Source organism: Dinoponera quadriceps, unplaced genomic scaffold (assembly GCF_001313825.1).
Source record: "Dinoponera quadriceps isolate SergipeBrazil2010 unplaced genomic scaffold, ASM131382v1 scaffold1069, whole genome shotgun sequence".
NCBI lineage: Eukaryota > Metazoa > Arthropoda > Insecta > Hymenoptera > Formicidae > Dinoponera > Dinoponera quadriceps.
In genome coordinates, this window is record NW_014555200.1 from 1,746,681 (window position 1) to 1,768,264 (window position 21,584).

Genomic DNA, 21,584 nt, shown 5'->3' on the forward strand with positions numbered 1-21,584 from the left:
TTAATCGAAGTATTTCACGTAAAACAAGCGTAAGTGATGACTAATGCAGACTCAATGCATTTGCACGGACATTTGGTATGATATAGGTGGCGTGGTGCGACTAACTAATCTCATGTCGAAGTAATTTTAACGCGTATGTTTGGAACATTTTTAATTTAATGTAATTATAATAAATATATATTGAGGGGAAAACGTTAAATAGAAAAATGCAAACCTCTCATCGCCGCAGAGCATAATGCCTTTTTAGGTATAAAAAATATTAGAAGCGACGATTTTTGTGGTAAAAAATTAGATGAAAGTAATCAATCTTCTGGTCTGATTGACCTGCCACACGTTCAACGCTTCGTACTCTTCAATGCACTTGTACACGGGATCAGGTTTGAACCCTTTGCTCGTGCATCGCTCCAAGATGTCGGATACCTTGACCGTCTTCTTATCGCCGGCGAGCTCCCGTATCAAATGGAAAATTCTATTGGTCGGATTCTGTTGTGTATTCGTACGTTGTTCGGAAAAATTGATGGAATGTTTCGACATCTCGATCAGTCTGTTCGCTTCCGCGACATCGTCCTTCTCGACCACGTCCGCCAGTCGCAGTCGTGCCAACGCAGTCGACAGCCGGAGAACAGCCAGCAAGTTACGGGCGGACGTGAATGTTTTATCGTGGCTATTGCGCGCTTCTTTTCGCATTTCCACGTAAGAATCTGCAACGGTATAATTTTGCAAAATATCCGAATATGCACAAATACGGCAATAAATAACCTTGGGACTTGACGCAATAGTTTGTACAATTATATGTTGAAACGATACAAATATGAAATATTACTTTTGTATATACATACCCACAATATATTCCGTTAACTCCTCCGATACGGTAGGTTCCTTCATTTTGCATAGATTTATATATTTTCTAATCAATTTCATGTCGATAGCCTCCGTCTCTGTCGGAGGTTGCGAGCAATGCTGGTGGACATAAGTGATGTGCTGTGCTAGTCTACAATAGAACGTTTGTATAAATTTATTAGCACACGTAAACATTACGTAAATATAAATAAAAAGATCACGAGATAATTATATGAAATTAGAGATAAGCGATTTACGCGGAATATATCGAAAAGGAGCAACTTGCTGAGCCGATACCTACTTGAGATCGTTACTTCGATCTGCGCGGTCCTGAATGAGCCATAATAGGTCAAATCGCGATAATAACGCGGCGGGCAATTGAATATTTTGCTCGATTGACCTCTGCGGATTGTATCTGCCGTAAGCCGGATTGGCAGCGGCTAATATGGAGACTCTGGCATTCAAACGGGCCATTATACCGGCTTTAGCGATCGATATAGTCTGTTGCTCCATCACCTCGTGGATCGCTGTTCTGTCCGCGTCCGCCATTTTGTCGAATTCGTCGATGCAACATACTCCTTGATCCGCCAATACTAAAGCACCACCCTCCAGCACCATCTGACCGGTCAGAGGATCTTTCATAATTGCAGCGGTCAAACCTACGCCCGACGATCCCCTTCCAGTGGTGTATTGTGATCTTGGAGCCAATCGTGTGATATAGGATAACAATTGCGACTTGGCCACACCGGGATCTCCCATCAAACAGATATTAATATTGCCTACGAGTAATGTTTCAGTTCAGTTATTATTTTGAAGAATTCATATATTATTTTGTCAAATCTGTTTGTAACAATAGAACAAAGATAGACGCGTGAAGTACAAAACGTCATATTTTAAGATAATGTAAAGATAACAAATATTGTACATATATAAATTACGAGTTTGACATAAAAATATTTATTAACAGAACTGATATATATCTTTACCTCGGATCTTAATGTCGCCTTTTTTTTTATCCGTTCCGCCAACGAGCAACAACAGCAATACCTTCTTCACATCCTCGAGCCCGTAAATTTCGGGAGCCAAAGAACAAGCCAACTTGCTGTAGAAGTCACTCTGCATCAGTAAACTCAGTTCTTCATCGGTCAATTCGGCACTGCTGTCGTCTGTCGAGTCAGCATTATTCAGACATATTATTTTCTGAAACAGAGCAAAAGATTTACGTCACGTTAATCAATTTACGATTGTGATCGTAAAATTAATATGTTTATTCTTACATGTGCGTCCAAATAAGTTTCGCTGGAAAGCGCCGGTCCAGATCTAGCATTGTAACCGGTCTTCACGAAGGGCAAGAACACGCCGGTCACAATGACATGATCACCCGGCATACAATTTCTCGTTGTCTCGCCTCTGCAGAAGATAGTTAAGGATCGTGGTATATGACCAACCGGGACTTGTTCACTCTGTGAAATACGAATATTAATAACTGTTTGAATTTTAAAAAACCTAACATTCACAAGCTTACATGTTCTTGCAGCTTCATTTCCTGAAACTTAATAAATTTCGAGCCCTTCGTTTGCATGTATAGCCTGCCACCTGATTTATTCACGCGGCATCCGTCACTCGGACAAGTCCGCAATGGCATAAAACTTAAAGATTGTACCTATAATGATAAGTTATATAGAAATTTAAATTAATACCCTTTTATATAAAACAATGAGAAGGGTTAGAGAGAATTGTGTTAAAGATATGAAAATACGATGAAATCTAAATTCAGTTTACTCACAGGCTGGCTCACTTCTGAACCGCATTCGTCGCATGTGTACGTTGCCACAACGATCATTGGCTTTACCTCAGTAGTTTTCGTAACAATACCTCTAACCGTCACCAATTTTCCAATCTTGTCTGCTTTAATATCCCTCACGGAATATGCTTTTGAGTCAGAAAAATCTTTAAAATATACTTCACTAAAAGCCGTAAATACCTTTATAAATTTCTATTTTGTTTCGTCTAACAAATATTTATAAGCCATTAATTAAATTTTCTTACAAACGACGCATTAATTCAGGAGCATATTGTACTCTAGTGTCATGAGTGTCACCCGGTTGTCTGTTGCGAGTTTGCATTAGTGCTCGATGCTCCATATAAATGTCCAAAGAATCTTTAGGTAAAACGGTTTTCTCTTTGAAGTCGGGTAATATCTCTTGAACTAGCTATATAAGAGAAAAACTTGATTATTGTTACATTATTGTAGAATATATACATTTATTTTGCCATATATGTTAGTTGAGAATTTGTATAATTTATTCTGTGTTAAATTAAAATTTTTAAGTGCAATAATCAACTTCTGTACACACATCTAAAATTAAATTGGTATATCTCCGTGTGTTGTTTGTGATAGATATGGCTAAGTCATCATCAAATGTTTGCACATCATCTAAATCAACTTCTAAACTAATCTGTTCTCTGTGTGCTATCTTGGTGAGTTGTTGTCTGTACTTAAAATTTTTGTGTGAAGTATTGTCATCCATTGAAACAAACTCCAGAAAGAAAGTCTTCAATTGCTCTGAAATATTTTTTTATTACAAATTAGCTCACAGTATTCAGATAAATTATTAAGAATAATCACCATGAAAGAAAGACTAACTGGACAAATAAGAATTTTTTCATGATGGTAAATATTTAGAAATATATCAAAATGTTACATTTCATATCACTTTGATGAACGTGTCCTCATTGACATATTAAATAGTATATAATGTATTTTAAACATTTGCCTTCATAAGCATTCAACAAAAATTTTATATGGTTATATGGACGTGAAGAACTAAAAAAAATAATTACCCCTGTCTTTAATATAATCTCTCGATACTTTGTTCGCCATTTTTTAACGAATTTAGATATAAACACTCTTGCCCGATATTGTCCTCTCGTTCGTATTTATTCTTCGACAAATATTAATCGGTCGAATGACAATCTTCTGTGTTTGGCTATTTTTCCCGCGTAAATTACACAACCATACTCATATAACAAGTAGATGCGTGAACTTACATTCAAAGTAGTCAAGCAGCGCCACGCGGATTACGCCTATACTAACACCAATGAGAGCACCGCCCAAAATTCGCATATTGCGTATGGATAGATATATAGACATTTCAAGCGCCTCTGTTCGTGAGCACGTGGATATGCGGGTTTGTTGATTGAAAATATTGTTTGATAGTGCTGATAAAATGGGTAAAGCGAAGAAAGTCAAAGTGTCAAAAGGCGAGGCTAAAGTAGGCCTGGCGGAACAAATAGAAATCGAAAAAACGACAAAGTCGAAAAACAGGCAAAAGGTCAGGCATCGAACCGAGGAAGACGAAGAGGTTAGTTCTCATCCCTTGTATTATCTTGTATATCTCAGAATCTGAAAGAGAAATTAATTTTATTAGTTTTAACAACCAATCGATACGCAAACCAATAATAATAATTTAAATAGCGACGCATTATATCAAGGAATACATTTGTGCAATTATTTCTCATTCAGTATATAGCTCCTACACTGACGAAGAAAATCCTCTCGCAAGCCAGACAACAGCAGCAAGAGATCGAGGAGGAGATCGGCTTGAACGATCCTAAGAGCGTGAAGAAACCGACAATACAACTAGGTGCTGACTTCAGTGATGTGGAGGAGTCCAGTGATGAGGAGAAAGTAGAGAGCATTCCCTTCTACGAGAACATAGAGATAAACGAGGAAGATGAACGCGCGCTGCAGATGTTCATGTCCAAAGACCCGATGCCTACAAGGACACTGGCGGACATAATACTGGAAAAGCTGACGGAGAAGAAAACAGAGATCGAGACTCAGTTCTCAGATGCCGGCACTGTACATATACAGGATCTGGATCCACGGGTCAAAGCGATGTACGAGGGTGTTAGGGACGTCCTGGTGAAGTATCGTAGCGGCAAACTGCCAAAGGCCTTCAAGATCGTGCCCAGTCTGAGGAACTGGGAGCAGATACTATACATCACAGACCCACCACGATGGTCCGCAGCTGCTATGTACCAAGCGACCAGGATATTCGCTTCGAACCTGAAAGACAAGATGGCCCAGAGGTTCTACAACTTGGTCCTGCTGCCGCGAATCAGGGACGACTTAGCGGAATACAAAAGATTGAACTTTCACCTGTACCAGGCACTGAGGAAAGCGCTCTTCAAGCCGGCTGGATTCATGAAGGGAATTCTGCTGCCGCTCTTAGAATCTGGCACATGCACGCTCAGGGAGGCCGTGATCATCGGGTCTGTGATCGCGAAGAATTCCATACCGATTCTGCACTCCTCAGCGGCCATACTGAAAATTGCGGAAATGGATTACACAGGTGCGAACAGCATCTTTCTCAGGATATTTTTGGATAAGAAATACGCTCTTCCATACAGGGTAGTGGACGGAATATTGTTTCATTTTCTCAGGTAAGTTGTACGATGCGCAACGGCGATCTTTACGCCATAAGAGAGCTTTTTATCGCTTGTTTCTTATATTGAATATAATTCACCAGGTTCGAACGAGAGACGAGAGAATTGCCGGTATTATGGCATCAAGCCCTCTTGACCTTCGTACAACGATACAAGAGTGATATAAGTTCCGAGCAAAAGGAGGCTCTGCTGGGTTTACTGAGGAAACAGTCACATTATTCGATTACTCCTGAAATAAGGAGAGAGTTACAACATGCGAAATGCAGAGACATAGAGATGACAGAACCCAAGCCGGAGCCGATGACTTCCTGAGTTATATCGAATACATCATCGAATATGATGCAACATGTATATATATTGAAATATTAAAATTGTTTCATCAGTAGTGTAATTATACGCGCTAATTACAAACGGGAATTTTTATTTATCAAACGAGATTGAAGTCTCGTTGAGCTGGATGTTGTATTTTGGAAAGTCGGACGATAGGTGACAAAATTTGACTGACACGAACTGCGGTGTAAAAATACATTTTGTATTTGACCTTATCTAGATTTCTTCGTACGAATACCTGTATTCTCTTTTTACAATCACGACGTCATAGAGAGGTAATCTATATAAGAGCACACGCACATTATTAGATATGATTAGAATATTAGATTGATCAAGAAGGTTCATTTTTCTACGTTCTATCAATAGATAAAACGAAGAAAAGTGATTAGTACGGGAAAGAAAAATAGATTTTAATCAACCTAATATTATAAATAAATCCGCATTCATACAGCACATATTCTTTCATAAGTTGGTGGACATATCGTAAAGTATATTGTAAATCTGTGTTCTAAAACATCGCACAATTCTGATGACAATTCATCACGTTAAATTCAAAAGCAATTTTCATGCTCTAATTGTTAAACACATAAATAAGCTATATAACACGATTGGTAGAGAAGACCAGCGATCGACCGATCCCTGCATCATAAATAAATTCATCTAATATTATGCTGTAGAGGAATTGTGTCGTCTTCGTCCACAGGATATCTATATCTCCGTATTGTCCTTGGAGTTCAAAGCTTTCAAATCTCTTTGTTTCATACTCATGTACTCCGTGTCCAACGCAACCCGCATCGGGATCATCTTCGTCACTGCTTGTTCGGACAAGTATACGTTTGTCTTAATCAAGAGCGCTTCCACGGTTGTGCTAGGTTTAAACGCTCCCTCTTCAGACTCCTTTTCCGCCTCTGGCTTCTCGGAACTTGCCCGTAACTTCGTGCAGGTGTCCCGATCTCCGTCATCTTTCAGCAACGACTCGGATCTCTCGGCCAAACGATCGTCACCGACTCGCGCGTCGCTCGCATTCATCTCCGCGCCAACGTCCCTCTTCTCACGCTCGTTATTCTCCAGAATATCCCTGAGCATTGCCTGAGGCTCACTTTTGTTCGGCGACGATGCGATCACGTTGTAGGACCTCGACTGATTGCTCATTTTCAGCGCTATAGGCACGGAAAAGCGAGAGTCGTCGTAGTGTTCTTGCTGCTTGTCCGACGCGTTGATAACTTCGTTCGTGAGGATTTCTCTCTTCTCCTCTTTCATCTGACGATCGTCGATCTCCTTCGCGAGTCCCTCTTCCACAATGGATTTCTGCAGAGCCCCCTTCGACAAAACGTTCAGAACGGGACCTTTCATGCTCTCCGAGTCGTTAAATTCTATCCTGCCTGCCTTCATCTCGTCGTTATGTATCGACGATTTTTTATATATCGATGGTCTCTTGGGTGCTTCCAGATCGACCGCCTCTTTGTCAGCGGGAAGAGATCTGTCCACCGCGGCATCCGCCCGCGATTCTTGCGTCTTTTCCGCAATTACGTTCCGAGAGACTTCCAGGAGCGCATCCGACTTTTTCTCGGGCGCAACGTTCACGTCGTTCGCCTCGTCCGGCGTACGCAGCTTTTCGCTTGATTTCACCTTGTCCGCCACATCCCGCTCTTTATTTTCCAAAACTTCCTTGTTACGCCTGCTCTTGTCGATGTTGACTTCGTTGGTCTCCGCGACCCTCCTGCCGCTTTCCGGCAAGGTGTCCTCCGCGTTAATCTTCTTTTCACTCTTCTTGAGTATGTCGTCCTTCGCCATTCTTTGCTTCTCCCTCTCAAACTCCTGCTTCTGCTCCTTGATATCCTTCAATATCTCCTTCTGTTCCTGCATCATCTGACGTTGCTCCAACTTGTGCTTCTCCAGTGTCTTCCTCAGCTGCTCATGTCGTTCCGCGGCCCTGGCGTTAGCGACGTCCCCGTCGGCAGCTAACTCGGACTCTTCCTTCTTTATCGCGTCTAGATTGATGAGATTGTCGTTCTTCTGCAAGTCGACGGATCGTTCTTTCTCCTCGATCATCTTGATCTTCTCTTCCGCCTTCAACGTGACGACGGACTCGTCGAGCTTAGCGACATCGGCGATCTGCGACTGGACGTCCGAGTTCAACGTCTTCGCAGTTCCGGCCTCTTTTACTTCAGGCGCAAGGCTGCCGGATGCTACCTTGTCAGACTTCTCGGCACTCGGTTTTTCGGTGACGATCACACGTTCGACAGGTATCGGCGGCTCTTGTCGAACGTCTTTCGTTTTCACGTCCAACGCTTTATCGAGGATATTCATCTCGGGTTTATTTATTTTCTCTGTAACGGGAATGCGAAATCAGATCGCGATAATGACAATGGTAGACTCGCATGCCATCGTACCTTTGACTCTCGGAATGAGCTCCAGGTTACTGGGAGCGTTTGGAATGACCTGTAAGTCGTCCTTCATTACGTTCAATGGTAGATTATTGACCGGAACCAATGGCTTGTTCGTCACCGTCAATTTTGTGTTCGTAGACTCCTCCATGGCGTACAGATTCGCGTACGTACCGAGAACCATGATCCAAACACCGACGATTAAAATACCCTTCGTATAAAAAATACAATTAGTCGGGAGAAGATGATTGTCGACGTTGAAAGATCGGCCTTACCTGCGCCAACAGTCTCTCGTTGGTGTTTTTGCTACTTATAGATATAAAAAATACTGCCGGGAATATCAAGCAGATCATCACTCCGATAGTGGAGCCCACGATGCCGAGAACGAACTCGATGTTCGGCACCAGAATACCGATGATCAACGAGATACTGACTACAGCGATGGTGAGACAACGAAATCTGGATTCCGGCAGATAATTGACAGACGGCTCGTGGGTGTGCACCTGGTGCAGAATCAAGAGTAGCAGAAAACAGAATCTCGCAGTCATAAAGAACTTCTCTCGAAGCATATACGTACCCGCCGGAACAAGAGGGAATTCAAGCTCGCGCGACACGGAAAAATGACTAGAGGGAAGCTGAATGCGACCGAGAATACGAATCCCATCTTAATCAGTTCGGACGTAACGCTCGGCTCGAAACTCAGCAAGATATTCCCTGCAACGTGAGAACGACGTAAGATGGTGATGCAGTAACAACGACGGTAACGACCGACAGCTAATTGTTTATCGCATTTACGGTGTACACGATCCCACCGGATTACCTGTGAACGATTGGGTACAGAATGCAATGTAACCGAACAAGCCAACGCACATGTATACAACGGTACATATATTTAACGCTCCTCGTACAACGTCGTTCATCTTCTCTAACGATACATTCGGAATGGTTTCGTAGATCTCGAACAGCTGTGTCTGACAGAACAGAGCCATGGAAAATATCGGTAGGCATTGCAGGATACCTGCTGGTCTCCAATAATTGATACTCTCGTACCAGTCTCCGGCGAAGATATGCTGGGTCGATTCACCCATTACCTGTTAACCGAAGGAGAGCGCATGTAAGTGCTTACACGTCAACGTTAACATGGTGTGTGTGAGCATAATATACTTTGGTAGCATACTTTTAGCACAAGGCAGAGGTAGAAGACAATAGTGGCTGTGCAAATGCTAGACAGACTATCGATATTTCGAAGTAATCCTAGAGGCAAAACTATGAGGACACCGGTGACAATCAGCAGACTGGTGCGAATGTCCCCTGGAGTCTTGTTCATCATCTTGCCGATTATTTGTGGTCCCAGATCGCCGACTACGACAAAGTAGGCGATGCATGTGCCCAGGAGGAAGCCGATGATGAAGAGCTCTACCAGAAACTTTCCCATATGACCGAATGCGTGGAAAGCCAGTAGTTCGAAGTTGCGTCTCCTCGATATTACAGCAGACTTGACGAGAAAGTGACAGGCGAGCCGAGACAGGATGCTGCACAGTAATAACACTAAGATCGCCAGTACGATGCCGCACTGCTTGAAGCAGAACGGCATCGCCAGGACGCTTACGCCTATGATGCTGTTGGCGAGGGTCATCACGTGCGACATTTGGGAGATCATTTTAGAAGGGATTTCAAATGTGCTGCACTCGGTAATTCCTGCTTCGACCCTTCTTTATTGTGAGTTTCGCATGACGCGAGATCCTCCTGTGTTTCACATCTCCCTCGAGCTTCTGCAAGTGTAATTCACGTGTCAAAGGTTTACGGTCTCAGCTTAAATGAAACAATAAAGGGGTGTTTTACTAACTGAAAGTGCGGAGCAACGTAGCGTGACCCTTTCAACGCATATCTGGCGCGCAAGGTGTGATTCCATGTGCGAGTACTCGCAGCATTAATCTCCTCCGGTGAGTCGCGACGAGGTTAGGTTCGTCGAGTGTTGACGTTGCGCATTTGCGATTAGTACGCGCCAAATAGCAATTATCCTAATACCCTTATCATTCTCGAGTAATACATGATGTATCACGCTGTTGATAAAGCGCGTTGCGGACGGCACCAATGACGAGAAACCATCGAAACGTCTACCGGCTTCCCGTGACTGTCACCATTTTGAATTTCACTTCGATTCGTTACTGAAGTAACGGTAAACGTGGATTGAATTAATAGTGTAACAATAAATCGCAAAATGTATACACACACATATATATGTACATACATATGTATTGTTGATGACTTGTCAAGAGCGCAGCCAAAATCGAATTAACGACACTTCGGGGTAATACTCGCGATTCTTCCACCCCGGGGGGTCCGCGCGACGCAAGAAAGTCAATCCCACAACTACCACACATAGATTTCTTTATTTTTTTATTATAAATATTTAAAAACGTCCCGATATATATATGTATATATATATGTACTCTTACGCGTGGACATAAATATATAATATTTGACCTATATTTCGGATCGACTCAAGGATATACGCAATGTCATATCGAATTTGTCTTTGCCTTCGTGTGTGTGTGTGTGTGGTTGGTAGGTAGATATCGGTCAATTATACAGATGTTGTTACAAGTAAAATCGACGTGTCGCTGGTCCGACCTGATCCAGAGAATTCGGAGGAGGGAATCGTTCGCTCCGAAGAGAAGATAAATTTTATGTACATAAAGTGATGTCAATGCACGTTTATTGCTTTCGCGCATGAATGAAAGTTGAACGAAAATACGTACGAAGGAAATTACGTAGCTTGCAGATCAGAGTTTTGCGCAACTAATTGCTCCAGAAAGATCGGTAATGCGATCGTTCGCAGACCTCGTTCTTTGTGCGGAACTACAGCCACGTCGTCCTCGCAATCTTGAGTCTCTGTCTTGCAGAAATGGAGATCTGTCTCATCACGAGAATAATTTTCATATCTCTTAGAGAGCCTAGCCTAATGTGCCTTAAGATACTACAGCTACACTTGAAATCGATATATTTTTTCACCGCTCTGATTTCACCATACTTTCTTACACTTGCTGATCGTTTTGCATCTTTCGCATATACATCATTCGAAAACACCGGTGGACATTTTTCTTTTTCAACATCCCTCCGGTTCATGTATAGCAGCGACGTTGGAATTTACTCGCGGTCGATCTTACAAAGTTCGGTAGAAAATGCGTGCCAATATGAATAGTGTGTGTGAATATCGATCAACATCGATATCTCATCTCAGTGAAACACAATACGTCTGTTCGTTTTCGCTGTACCGCTGAACCAGTGCAATAAGTTGAAGCGAGACAAGAGGCCTGTTTGTTTTCGCTGAACTAGTGCAATAAGTTGAAGCGAGACAAGTATATATTTCCTTACTTCAACTTATTGCACTAGTTCAGTGATGCGGCGGAGACGAACAGACCTAAATATGTTTTCTCACTTATAGCACTAGTTCAGCGAAAAAAACAGACCTAATGTTTGCAGCAATCCCTTTGCCGGATGAACCAGAGAAATGATAAAAAGGAACTGCCCTTTTTTTTCTCGAATAACGTATAAAAGACGAAATATTTTACACTTTCAAGGAGAATGACGATGATCATCACTATTGTATTGTTATTGCGTGCAACGGCTTCGTTTAACATTAATTTTGTGTGTTGTGTATGTACAAGAATAGGAAGCAAACGAATTCGTCGAACCATTATTGTTATCCCTTGAATCAACCTTGGCTATCAAATTGCACCATTGTGTTTCACGGGCCAATGGTTCGTTTAATCGTAAGACAACGTGTGTCACGCTGACAGCGCGAGCAGATCGTACGTTATACAAAGCGGGACGTTTAAAACATGTCCGAAATATACTCGTTGCGCGTGGTCACGTGGACAAGACATGAGAAATAAGGAAAGCTCCTTATTTAAACCGAATTTAAGCCGAAAATATACGAGGAAGTAAATTCCGTTTCTGGAGAGTCCATTTTCGTTATTGCTAATTTCTTACATATATACGTTTGTGCGCAACGAAGATATTAGAGGGTACCAGCTTTAGATGCCCCGCCTTATATGATGTATACGTGCATGTTGTAGAAATTTGATTGGAGCATTGGAACAATAGAATCGGCCCGGTGCCCTGACGGATTGCCGCCAATATCTTATAATCTCAAGATCTGCGAGAAACTGACACGAGTTTACATAAACTTCTAGAATTGGCTGATATATAGAAAGATCCCTCAGAATTATTGCCTTACATGACTAGTTGAGGTGGGTGTATGCATGCTGAATGAACAATATGTATGAAGAACCGCGGTCAGATTATAAAATCTTGACAAATCGATCGGGACACCGTGCACCTTCTCTCGCGACATTTTCAATCGCAGATCGATCGTTCTGAACGAAGCGCCGAAAATTGAAAATATTCGCACATACACTTCTGAATTTATCAGTCTATGATTAAAATTGTGGAGCGTATTAAGCTATATATACACGCTCATACGTGTAAATTTCGGCGATGATGACGCTGCCAGAAACGGATTTGTTATTTCGGAGAAACTGAAAATTTTTCGGATTTCTTTTAATGTAAAGATAAAAAAATCTTTCGAATGGCGAGGCAAAGTAAAGGCAGCGGACATCTATGCACCAACATGCTCCTGTCACATAAATCACTTAAACTTGATTATATGTTTAATTTAAATAAAGACATCTTTCCATTTCCTTAGACACATCAGAACACAATCGTTTATCAGGGATTCGCCCCGCCATCTTTCTTCGTCTCCTCATTCGTGGGATTTGTCTTCTCGTCTTTCTCATTTTCTAAATAAAAAAAAAAAAGAAAAAAAAAAGAAAAGGAAAATTATACACGGTTGATGCATTGTCGACACATTAACATGCAAACGTAAGATATCTTGATATTTTTACGTGGTTTTATTACCTTTCGGATCCGACTTGAGATCATCATCTTTTTTCATATCAGTGTCCATACTCTCCTGACCTTTTTCTAAGCGCGGTCGTTTCCGACTAGATCCCTTTATAATATAAAAGAAAAAAAAGTAAGAATATCTCTATTGCGTATACAATACTGTACAGTATACTTACATATACAGTATTGCGTGTACGAAATAATTAGATATCGTAGATATATAAAATTGGCATAATACAAATCATTAGTTTCGATGAGATTGATAAATCACCTTGAATGACCTGTTGTCTCTTCGGCCGCCTTCACCCTCGTCTTCACTATCACTGTACTCATTTTCATGTTGTATTCTTTTATCTAAGTCGCGTTGTGGCAATCTTTCGTCAGGGTTAATCTTATCCTCAGCTTCCGAATCCTCGATAACAGCACCATCTTCTGGAATTGCCTGAACTTGTACGCCAGGCGCATGAGGTAGCATCCTCAAGTTTTCAAAGAGTCTTGTTCTGCAATTAAACGCAGTTACGATCTGTTTGTCACGCATTTGCGAGAACTGAATGTAAGATTATGAGCTCATTTACTTTATTTTCTCGAGGTATTCCGGTGTATTTTGATTCGCCATATTCGATGGGCTAATGTGCAGCTTGAAGTCGGGACCGAAGTACTCAAAGTAATCGTTATATGGGAGTTCATTTGCAATTTCACATCCGAGAGCTACAGACGTCTCATATGTCCAACATCTGGATACATTCCTGATTGTATAGCCGCCACCTCCGACCATCAAAAACGGCAAATTGTACTTTTTCACGAATTCTACACATTTACCATGACCCCTCACAGTCAAGTTGAAGCATCCCAAACGATCGCCTGCATCGATTAATATTTATGTTTAAATCTTATAACTGTGATTTTAATGTTCAGTAATCTTATTTAAAAAACTGTACCTACCGGTTAATGAATCAGCACCACATTGCAGAACAACAGCGGAAGGTTGGAAGGTTTCCATGACTTTGGAGATAATGGGAACGAATATGGATTCGTAGCTTTCGTCATCCATACCATCTCTCAGAGGTATATTCACTGCATAATACTTTCCCTGTTAGTAATAACAGAAGAGAAAATCAATCAAGAGTAATACAAAGGGAACAAATAAATTCTGATAAGACTTTTACCTTTCCCGCCCCGATATCGCGAAGATCTCCAGTTCCGGGGAAGTATTCGCCATATTTATGAAATGAAACCGTCATTACTCTATCTGTTGTGTAGAAAGCTTCTTCCACACCATCGCCATGATGAACATCAATATCAATATACAAAACTCTCTGATGATATTTCAACAGTTCCAAAATACCAAGAACAATATCATTTACATAGCAGAAGCCTGAGGCTTCGCTCTTTTTAGCATGGTGTAAACCACCACCCCAGTTGATGCAGATATCTGAAGCTTGCTTGTTAAGCTTTACAGCAGCAGCTACGGATCCACCAGCTGATAATTGACAAAACTCATACAAGCCATCGAAGACGGGACAGTCTTCTCCTACATTAACTGATGTAGGAAAAAAAAAAAAGTATTAGTAGTTCTAACTTTAATAATTCACTTATTATAGGTATTATTTAGGAGATATCAATAATAAAATATCTTACATCGTTGCATTTGTTTGTTGTACTCAGACATATTGTCTGGCCTTATTGACCTCAGAAATCTAATGTATTCATCACTATGAAATTTTGTCATCTCATCTGCCGTGGCTTTATGAGGTCGCTAGATAATAACAGAAATATAATTACATTCAAATATTTCATTATGTTCAACAGAATATGATAGCTATATGATAGAATATGATTGTGGCGATTAAGAAATTGTAACCCCATGCATAAATGGAAGAAAATCGCAAAATGATTCTTACATATATCTCCATTTTTCTGTAAAGGCCATAATTTAAAAGCAGGTTGTGCGTCATCCTTATACGATGTGGTTTCATGGGGTGTCCTTGGCCATAATAATAATTGCCGATGTCACCTGGAGACATTACGTTGATACATAATATAAATTTGAATAATGAGATACACAGGAAGCATTCGTATATCGATATTGTCGTGTCGCATGTTTTGTCCGATGGATTACGGTGCGCTGGAATACACTTGAGAATCTTTCGCGTTTCCCTATAAAAACTGTATTAATTCTTACAGAGTTCATCGAGATGGCGATTTTTCCAGAAAATATTTTCGGAAAGTGTAAATTACATCCGAAATAGAAGGTTTTGTATTTCGTATTAGTCAATAATCTCGCAAAGTTTCTCGTTACAATCGAGCACCTCTCATAACCTGCATTTATCACAATTTCGCCGTTTTTGCTTGTTTTCATGACAAAATATTGCATCACAATAAAAATAAATTACGGCGCTAAACTTAGGACAAATAATTATCTCTCTGAATGGGAAATTTTACTCGAAAATTACCGATTTGTAAAATGCGTTTCATCAAAATTACGTATTGTTGGATAAAAAAAAACCCTGCATAATCCAGCAAGAGAATTCAAATCAGATGAGCCTGATATCATTTGAAATCACAGGTATGAGTGGATTACAAATTTATTAGCCGTATTAAGCAAGGATACCAGATAACGACAGATTCTCAGGTATAGGACGGTAATGTATATAGGCATGGCCGACGCACGCTCGGCTACGGTCGCACGGAAGCATGGCTAAGGATCTCTCGGCTTAACGCCGCGAAAATCATATAATTGAACGATAGGAACACGCGTATCCCGACGAATCGTGTCGAAATAGTCATGCCTTATCGTACGAACGGCCGGCGACGCGAGAACAGGCTGATAAGCCGCCGAATGCAGTGCAGGATCGTGCAGGACAAATGCGATGTGTACGCGATACGAGCGCGAACGGCGCAACACATTTGACAGGCTCTCCATGTATGTGCGGTGTTTTCGCGCGGGTTTGCAAAATACGTTGCTTCCTCGGTAACTTACTGTCGTAATAGTAGCAGACGCGTTTCCTGCTGTGCGGCATGATGGTCATTTTTGCGGGATCCATTCTGATTAAACAGCGAAACACTAGGTACGGAATTAAACGGGTACCGCGGAGTGTCGCGGCTCTCACCAACAGGACACAGCGTCACTAAACTCACCGTACGCGCACGCGTCGCGTCTCGTACGGAAGTCTCGCTCGTAATGTTCGCTGAAGATAGCGCTGCGGTACCATGTGAATCTCGTCACAACGCGTTTGGACGGCTGCGTTCGGAAACACTAGACTGAGGATAGACGGACATTTAATTTACCGAAAGTCTGTTCGTTTTCTCTGCACCGCTGAACTAGTGCAATCAGTTGAAGCGAAAAAACTTGTCTCGCTTCAACTTATCGCACTAGTTCAGCGGTGTAGCGAACAAACCTCAATTGTGATAAAAAAATCTTTGTTCTTTTTGTCCCGGTTAATTAAGTAAATATTGGAAAATTCGTCCTGCGCTCGAATCCGATACACGACGTTGATCATCCAATAGCAGAGTTTGTTTTCTGGGGACAAAAATATCGCACTAAAAAAACTTAGGAAGCGAGTCTCCTTGTCGGTCCTCCGAATGTCATGCACAGTCTGAATCCTCCGTAAGCGAATTTGCTCTGAAAAGGTGGTATTAGCTGCATTCGGCAGAGGAAACTGTTTTGCAACTGTTATAAAATTTGTGAATCTGATTGATAAATGTTCTTAAACCAACGGCAGACGATGCTTGTTTCGTGCTGGATCGGATGGAAATACCGCGTTCTGATTGGCGCATCTCCGAAAATGGATGGGAACATACCAATCGGAACGCGGTGTTTCCATCCGATCCAGTGCGTGTACTTTACATTTAACCGAAATTAAAAGCATACAATTAGATTCATGAATCACCAATTAGAATCACGAATGTCTTCTTTACTGAACGCAGCCATTTTTTGTCTCCTTGATGGAAAGCAACCTTTACTAACATTATCGTTGCATTGTTAAGCGAAGTGATTGGCTAATAGTGAATTATTGGATTTTGTAAACATATCGACGAAGGTTTGCTCGGTGAAATTTCTATTTCAATTTCCAATCGACTTGAGAATATTCATAAGTGACATAACGGAAGGTGCAGCGTAAAACATCCTGTATCTACAATGCTTTTCAAATTCAACTTCAATGTTTTTATTATTGTAGTTTTGAATCTGTGAACTGGTGGAACGATTTTACTAGAATTGACTTGGAAGCTGAAACACGAATTGGCATCGATTAACCGATATTGTTTAACTGCTTTGCCGTATTATTCGACCTTCTTTATACGATTAGTAGAATGTATAAGAATATATAAAAGTAGACTTACCATAAAATATGGAAAATATCTTTAGACAACGGGACTGAAAAAAGATGAAAAAAAAAAGGAAAATGTTGTCGACGCCGAAGGCAAAAGGTGGTTTGTTTTTGGCTTCGTCCCTCTGTGACGGACTGGAGGACAATAACATAAGGTAAAAAACAATCTCGTTATAATAAGTATCAAATTGTATAATTATATTTGTATTTTTTTACTAATTTATATCATTATAGACAAGTGGCGACTCTTTTGTTAAGTAAGGATGCAGATCCTAATGTGTTAATTCCGACACACGGAGTTACTCCGTTTCACTTAGTTATTGGCAATGATTCGATAGAATTTGCAGAAGAAGTCACTAAATTGTTCTTACGTCATGGTGGTGATCCTAATGTGAAGTAAATATCAATATAGAGTGTAATTGTAATGATTATATATATATATATATATATATATATATGAAAATATAAATTTTGATATATTTTCAGGTCGAATGATGGAATGACTCCAGTTCATGTAGCAGCAGCTTGGGGAAGAATAAATATATTGGAGTTACTCTTGGCAAATGGTGGTGATCCACTATGTTTGGACAATGATGGACGCAGTCCATTTCACTATGCCTTTGATGGGAAGTATTTCAAAGCTGTGACAATGCTTGCAAAATACTGCGAGGATGTTCAAGATGATGACGATGAGCCAAAATATAACATGATGCTTGGTACTTTGTTTCACCAAATTCTTGATTTTTATAGAATTTAAAGTAATATCCTACTACTTGCTCTTTTCATTCTTGATGTTGCAGATAAAGTTTTGGTTACCAATGGAGACATAATTGCTGAATATGTTGCATCACCTGATGCGGTACTAGATTTAAACATAGATAATACACCGAAGGGTAATATGCTTTCTGGTTTTTACAATTGTAAACCAAATTCTCCCTCTACAAATCTAGAATTGAACAATGTGCAAGAAACGTGTAATGTTAATAAAATAGAGTCAGCAAGCAATATAGATACGGAATACGGAAAAGAGGATGTAAGATCTGCAGATTTATTTGAGACTAATGATCAGATGATTGTTGAGCAGAATAATTTCTCACAAACTGATAGCAAAGATATGCTCAATTATTCATTTGTCGATCTTGATTTTGACTTTGCAAGCCTGCATCTTTCAGATGTCATACAAAAAGAAAAGTGTCTCGTCAGTAAGATCATTAATCATCTCTCAACGACATTAACGAGCGATTGTACCATTAATGAAACTCTGCAAAATCATAAGAGGAATAAGCAAGAGGGTAACAATGTTACGGACAATTCAGACATGTCGTTCCCATTAAAGAAGAAAGTAAGAGCGCTTAATGAGTGTGGATATCGCAAAGTTCCAAAGAATTTCTCATCTAAGCTTAAACATAATTGCAATAAAGACATTTTTAAATCTAACGCTCCCAGTGTAAGAAAGCAGTGCTCAAAGTTCAGCACAGGGAGCACTTCCAAAAGAAGGTACAAAAAAACCTCGGACAAGATTCTCTCGACACCACCCTGTGTCTTGGATAATTCCATTATTAGTATGTCGCCGAATTTTAACACGTCCAATCATAGAAAGAGGATAAAAACCACCAAAACTCCATTGATACTCTCACGTGTTCATAATGACGACATTGTCAGTAGATCGCCTAATTTTGCAACGCCAGTTCGTGCAGGTGGAAAAAGAAGCATAGAGAAAACGTCACTTTTTAACGACTGTTTATCCTCGAAAGCATTCAAGAAATCTCACGAATACAAAACTGAAACGCAACATTCTGAATTTAATCGATGCAAGAGATACATCGCTCAGTCAACGCCGAGAAGAAAGAAGAGATCGATATACAAACTCCATTCTGGTAAGAAACGACTCGATTGTTATCGGCAAGAAGGCGACGTTACTGCCGACGAATTTATTACTCGTAACACCTTAAAGCCGCTCAACTTGGATAAGACCATTTTCTCGGAGGTGGCTGACGATGTGACTCGCCATGATACACTGAACTCTAATTTCAGACCTTTGTTGTTAAGCTCTAATGGAACTTTGGAAATGGAACGTCTGAATTATTATAACAACTATATGGCGGTAAAAGTGGACGAAAGCAACAAGTACGACGATGAATCAGCGCATGATAACAACGACTCGAGTCAGATAGATTTAGATAATGGTTTTAATCAAGTGGAAAAAAAGAACGAGACCTTCGACAGTTTCGACTATGACAAAAGGGATGAGATAAAGCATTGTGAGAACGAGCATACGAATTCCCCATTTGTGACGATTCGAAGGAATAGATTTAAAATTGAAAAGACAACCGAGACGACAGATTCGATCGCTAATAACTTCGGATCTACAACCACATCGTCACACGGTGAAAATTCTGTGAATTGCGTTGAGTGTGATACTAAGAAGTTGTTAAATGAAGATATATGTATAAATATAAGTAAGACCTGTAATTTACACGCAAAAAGTTGGTGCAGCAATAAATTCCACGAATCCTTTCCACGTAAATCGGAAGCGGAGAACGATTCGCTCATTTTCATGGTGAATTCACTTACAAAACGTGGGAGACAGATCTATTTGCCGAACTCTTCAAAACTGGACGAGTACAATATCGGACCCAGAAAAGCAGAGGACACGTATGAAACAAGAGACTCGAGTATACATAAAAATAAAAAGAGCTCGTAAGTATTTGACTCGGTGTTTTACTAGCTTAACAATGATTTGAATCATTGATGTGAATCACAAAGATTGTAATCACAAAGATACAACTACTTAAATTGTAGATCCTTGCTTTCGTACGTCACTACTCAAGAAGAATATAAGTACGAAGATCTCGACGAGGGCGTGATTTTAGTAGAACGGAAACTTTGCGTTTCACCATTTACGTGAGTCAATAAATATATCATTTTCCTCGTAAAACACTTGTATGCATTGTGAAAATCTTTTCGCAATCAAGCTTTATCAAACTTAATCTTATCAAATAATTTTTCAGTACTTTCAGTGGAAGTGAATACGATTTCAAAAGCGGAATAACTACATCTGGTAAGCGATCGAGCAAGTTTTAGCAGCATACATCGTTATCTTATAAAATATAAGATTATTATTGATAAAATAGTTGGAAAATATTTCACCTGTTATACCTCATTTGTGACAGGTGCCTCAAGTATGTCGGGTGGCCAGAACTTGCCGAAACAACTGTTAATCGACGACATTGCACTCAGAAGGGAACTTGCTCAACTTGGCGACCAACCTGGACCAATCACCAACACCACCAGACACGTTTATCAAAAACGTCTTATGTATTTGAGAAGCATCAGAAATACCAATGCCTTACCGAGGCTGTCAACGCCACGGATCGCCCCGAGGAATCACACGGGACAGCGTCATCAAGTTATCAAGTCTCATTTAGAGTTTGGAGATTGGACGAAACATCTGGATACCTACAGGAGTCTGGAGAAACAGGTGTTCCAGGAGTTTGTATCGCCAAATCCGTCTCGGCGATGGCGCGAGGGCATGTCACAGACATCTTTCAACTATCTGCTGTTAGATCCACGGGTGACGCGAGATCTGCAACATCGTAGTGTTTATCTTACGGAATCTGAAATATGGTCGATATTCCTTAATGCTGTATTTTACATCGGGAAAGGCAAACATTCCAGGCCGTTCGCACATCTCTACGATGCTTTCAAAGTGTGGGTCTCGCAGACGTCCGTCAGCGCGAATAAGAAGATCAACCGCATCCTCGACATATGGAACAACGATCACGGCGTGATCTGTCTGCACGTATTTCAAAATGTCATCCCAGTGGAAGCGTACACGAGAGAAGCCGCTATGATAGACGCGATTGGAACGGAATGTTTGGGAAATTGCAAGGGCGGTGCGTACTATGGTATCGTTGCGACATGGAGCATGCAACAGAAACAAAAATTCGGCAGATACTTATTGTACAAAGCCTTGCGGATTTTATTGCACGAAGGAGAACGTCAGCTTTTCCCCCAGAACTTGTAATTGATTTTCGGTATCATACAAGTAAAGATCTCATTCGTGTATATGCGCGTGTGCAGTGCAATAAGTTGTATGCAATTTTGACATGCAGACAGCAAAAATTTGCAAATTATATCATCATGTACCTGTCAGTCTTTGATCAAACTTTCGCTATGTAATGATCACACATGTACAAATAATGGAAACATAAATCTGTACAAAATATATTTTTAAATTGGAAAAATATTAAACATTGGTCGCTAGAGAATATCACTTTAAGATGAATCGGACGGATCAAGGTATTATGTATTTATAAAATATTTGACTGTAAAT

At 40.5% G+C, this 21,584-nt stretch overlaps 5 protein-coding genes across 9 annotated transcripts; 2 read left to right on the top strand and 3 right to left on the bottom strand.

Moving 5' to 3' along the window:
• Positions 1–136: 136 nt before the first annotated feature.
• On the bottom strand, positions 137–3,929 carry LOC106743517 (DNA replication licensing factor Mcm7). The gene is made up of 10 exons (XM_014617436.1): positions 3,685–3,929; positions 3,198–3,406; positions 2,890–3,053; positions 2,627–2,807; positions 2,366–2,503; positions 2,118–2,303; positions 1,827–2,040; positions 1,142–1,619; positions 840–991; positions 137–701 (listed from the first exon to the last, which is right to left on the bottom strand). Exons 1-10 carry the CDS (start codon positions 3,722–3,724, stop codon positions 289–291), a joined length of 2,175 nt encoding a protein of 724 aa, XP_014472922.1. The 5' UTR covers positions 3,725–3,929; the 3' UTR covers positions 137–288.
• Positions 3,930–3,991: 62 nt separating this feature from the next.
• Positions 3,992–5,837, top strand: LOC106743519 (bystin). The gene is made up of 3 exons (XM_014617439.1): positions 3,992–4,205; positions 4,367–5,289; positions 5,376–5,837. The coding sequence occupies exons 1-3, from the start codon at positions 4,071–4,073 to the stop codon at positions 5,602–5,604; spliced, it is 1,287 nt and encodes a 428-aa protein (XP_014472925.1). The 5' UTR covers positions 3,992–4,070; the 3' UTR covers positions 5,605–5,837.
• Positions 5,838–5,939: 102 nt separating this feature from the next.
• Positions 5,940–11,342, bottom strand: LOC106743516 (putative sodium-coupled neutral amino acid transporter 10). 3 transcript variants are annotated; one of them, XM_014617433.1, is made up of 8 exons: positions 10,261–11,342; positions 9,856–10,177; positions 9,187–9,781; positions 8,830–9,100; positions 8,587–8,723; positions 8,285–8,512; positions 8,016–8,220; positions 5,940–7,952 (listed from the first exon to the last, which is right to left on the bottom strand). In XM_014617433.1, exons 3-8 carry the CDS (start codon positions 9,667–9,669, stop codon positions 6,331–6,333), a joined length of 2,946 nt encoding a protein of 981 aa, XP_014472919.1. In that variant the 5' UTR covers positions 9,670–9,781; positions 9,856–10,177; positions 10,261–11,342; the 3' UTR covers positions 5,940–6,330. The 3 variants fall into 3 exon arrangements, with proteins under 3 accessions (XP_014472919.1, XP_014472920.1, XP_014472918.1); XM_014617434.1 differs by having other exon boundaries at positions 9,187–9,541; positions 9,619–9,781; positions 9,856–11,342; XM_014617432.1 differs by having other exon boundaries at positions 9,856–11,342.
• On the bottom strand, positions 11,335–16,076 carry LOC106743518 (histone deacetylase Rpd3). 2 transcript variants are annotated; one of them, XM_014617438.1, is made up of 9 exons: positions 15,901–16,076; positions 14,822–14,934; positions 14,559–14,676; positions 14,087–14,460; positions 13,863–14,010; positions 13,496–13,781; positions 13,192–13,420; positions 12,933–13,026; positions 11,335–12,553 (listed from the first exon to the last, which is right to left on the bottom strand). In XM_014617438.1, the coding sequence occupies exons 1-9, from the start codon at positions 15,962–15,964 to the stop codon at positions 12,540–12,542; spliced, it is 1,440 nt and encodes a 479-aa protein (XP_014472924.1). In that variant the 5' UTR covers positions 15,965–16,076; the 3' UTR covers positions 11,335–12,539. The 2 variants fall into 2 exon arrangements, with proteins under 2 accessions (XP_014472924.1, XP_014472923.1); XM_014617437.1 differs by having other exon boundaries at positions 11,335–12,814; positions 15,901–16,073.
• Positions 16,077–16,908: 832 nt separating this feature from the next.
• LOC106743552 lies at positions 16,909–21,550 on the top strand. Of its 2 annotated transcripts, XM_014617509.1 has the most exons (8): positions 16,909–17,030; positions 17,099–17,403; positions 17,483–17,644; positions 17,735–17,964; positions 18,049–19,948; positions 20,051–20,152; positions 20,260–20,309; positions 20,422–21,550. In XM_014617509.1, exons 2-8 carry the CDS (start codon positions 17,306–17,308, stop codon positions 21,273–21,275), a joined length of 3,396 nt encoding a protein of 1,131 aa, XP_014472995.1. In that variant the 5' UTR covers positions 16,909–17,030; positions 17,099–17,305; the 3' UTR covers positions 21,276–21,550. The 2 variants fall into 2 exon arrangements, with proteins under 2 accessions (XP_014472995.1, XP_014472994.1); XM_014617508.1 differs by having other exon boundaries at positions 16,909–17,403.
• The last annotated feature ends 34 nt before the right edge of the window (positions 21,551–21,584 follow it).

Coding starts and splice junctions, on each gene's coding strand:
- LOC106743516 (XM_014617433.1), bottom strand. CDS start 9,669: ATGATCTCCCAAATGTCGCACGTGATGACCCTCGCCAACAGCATCATA. Junction 9,101..9,186: donor ACCTCTGCCTTGTGCTAAAA/GTATGCTACCAA, acceptor TTCGGTTAACAG/GTAATGGGTGAATCGACCCA. Junction 8,724..8,829: donor CTGTACCCAATCGTTCACAG/GTAATCCGGTGG, acceptor CTCACGTTGCAG/GGAATATCTTGCTGAGTTTC.
- LOC106743517 (XM_014617436.1), bottom strand. CDS start 3,724: ATGGCGAACAAAGTATCGAGAGATTATATTAAAGACAGGG. Junction 2,504..2,626: donor GTTCAGAAGTGAGCCAGCCT/GTGAGTAAACTG, acceptor TTATCATTATAG/GTACAATCTTTAAGTTTTAT. Junction 992..1,141: donor GATCGAAGTAACGATCTCAA/GTAGGTATCGGC, acceptor GTTCTATTGTAG/ACTAGCACAGCACATCACTT.
- LOC106743519 (XM_014617439.1), top strand. CDS start 4,071: ATGGGTAAAGCGAAGAAAGTCAAAGTGTCAAAAGGCGAGGCTAAAGTA. Junction 4,206..4,366: donor GAACCGAGGAAGACGAAGAG/GTTAGTTCTCAT, acceptor TTTCTCATTCAG/TATATAGCTCCTACACTGAC. Junction 5,290..5,375: donor ATATTGTTTCATTTTCTCAG/GTAAGTTGTACG, acceptor ATAATTCACCAG/GTTCGAACGAGAGACGAGAG.
- LOC106743518 (XM_014617437.1), bottom strand. CDS start 15,964: ATGGATCCCGCAAAAATGACCATCATGCCGCACAGCAGGAAACGCGTC. Junction 13,421..13,495: donor GAATACCTCGAGAAAATAAA/GTAAATGAGCTC, acceptor GTTTAATTGCAG/AACAAGACTCTTTGAAAACT. Junction 13,027..13,191: donor GAGACAACAGGTCATTCAAG/GTGATTTATCAA, acceptor TATATTATAAAG/GGATCTAGTCGGAAACGACC.
- LOC106743552 (XM_014617508.1), top strand. CDS start 17,306: ATGAAAAAAAAAAGGAAAATGTTGTCGACGCCGAAGGCAAAAGGTGGT. Junction 17,404..17,482: donor CTGGAGGACAATAACATAAG/GTAAAAAACAAT, acceptor ATATCATTATAG/ACAAGTGGCGACTCTTTTGT. Junction 20,310..20,421: donor AAGCGGAATAACTACATCTG/GTAAGCGATCGA, acceptor CATTTGTGACAG/GTGCCTCAAGTATGTCGGGT.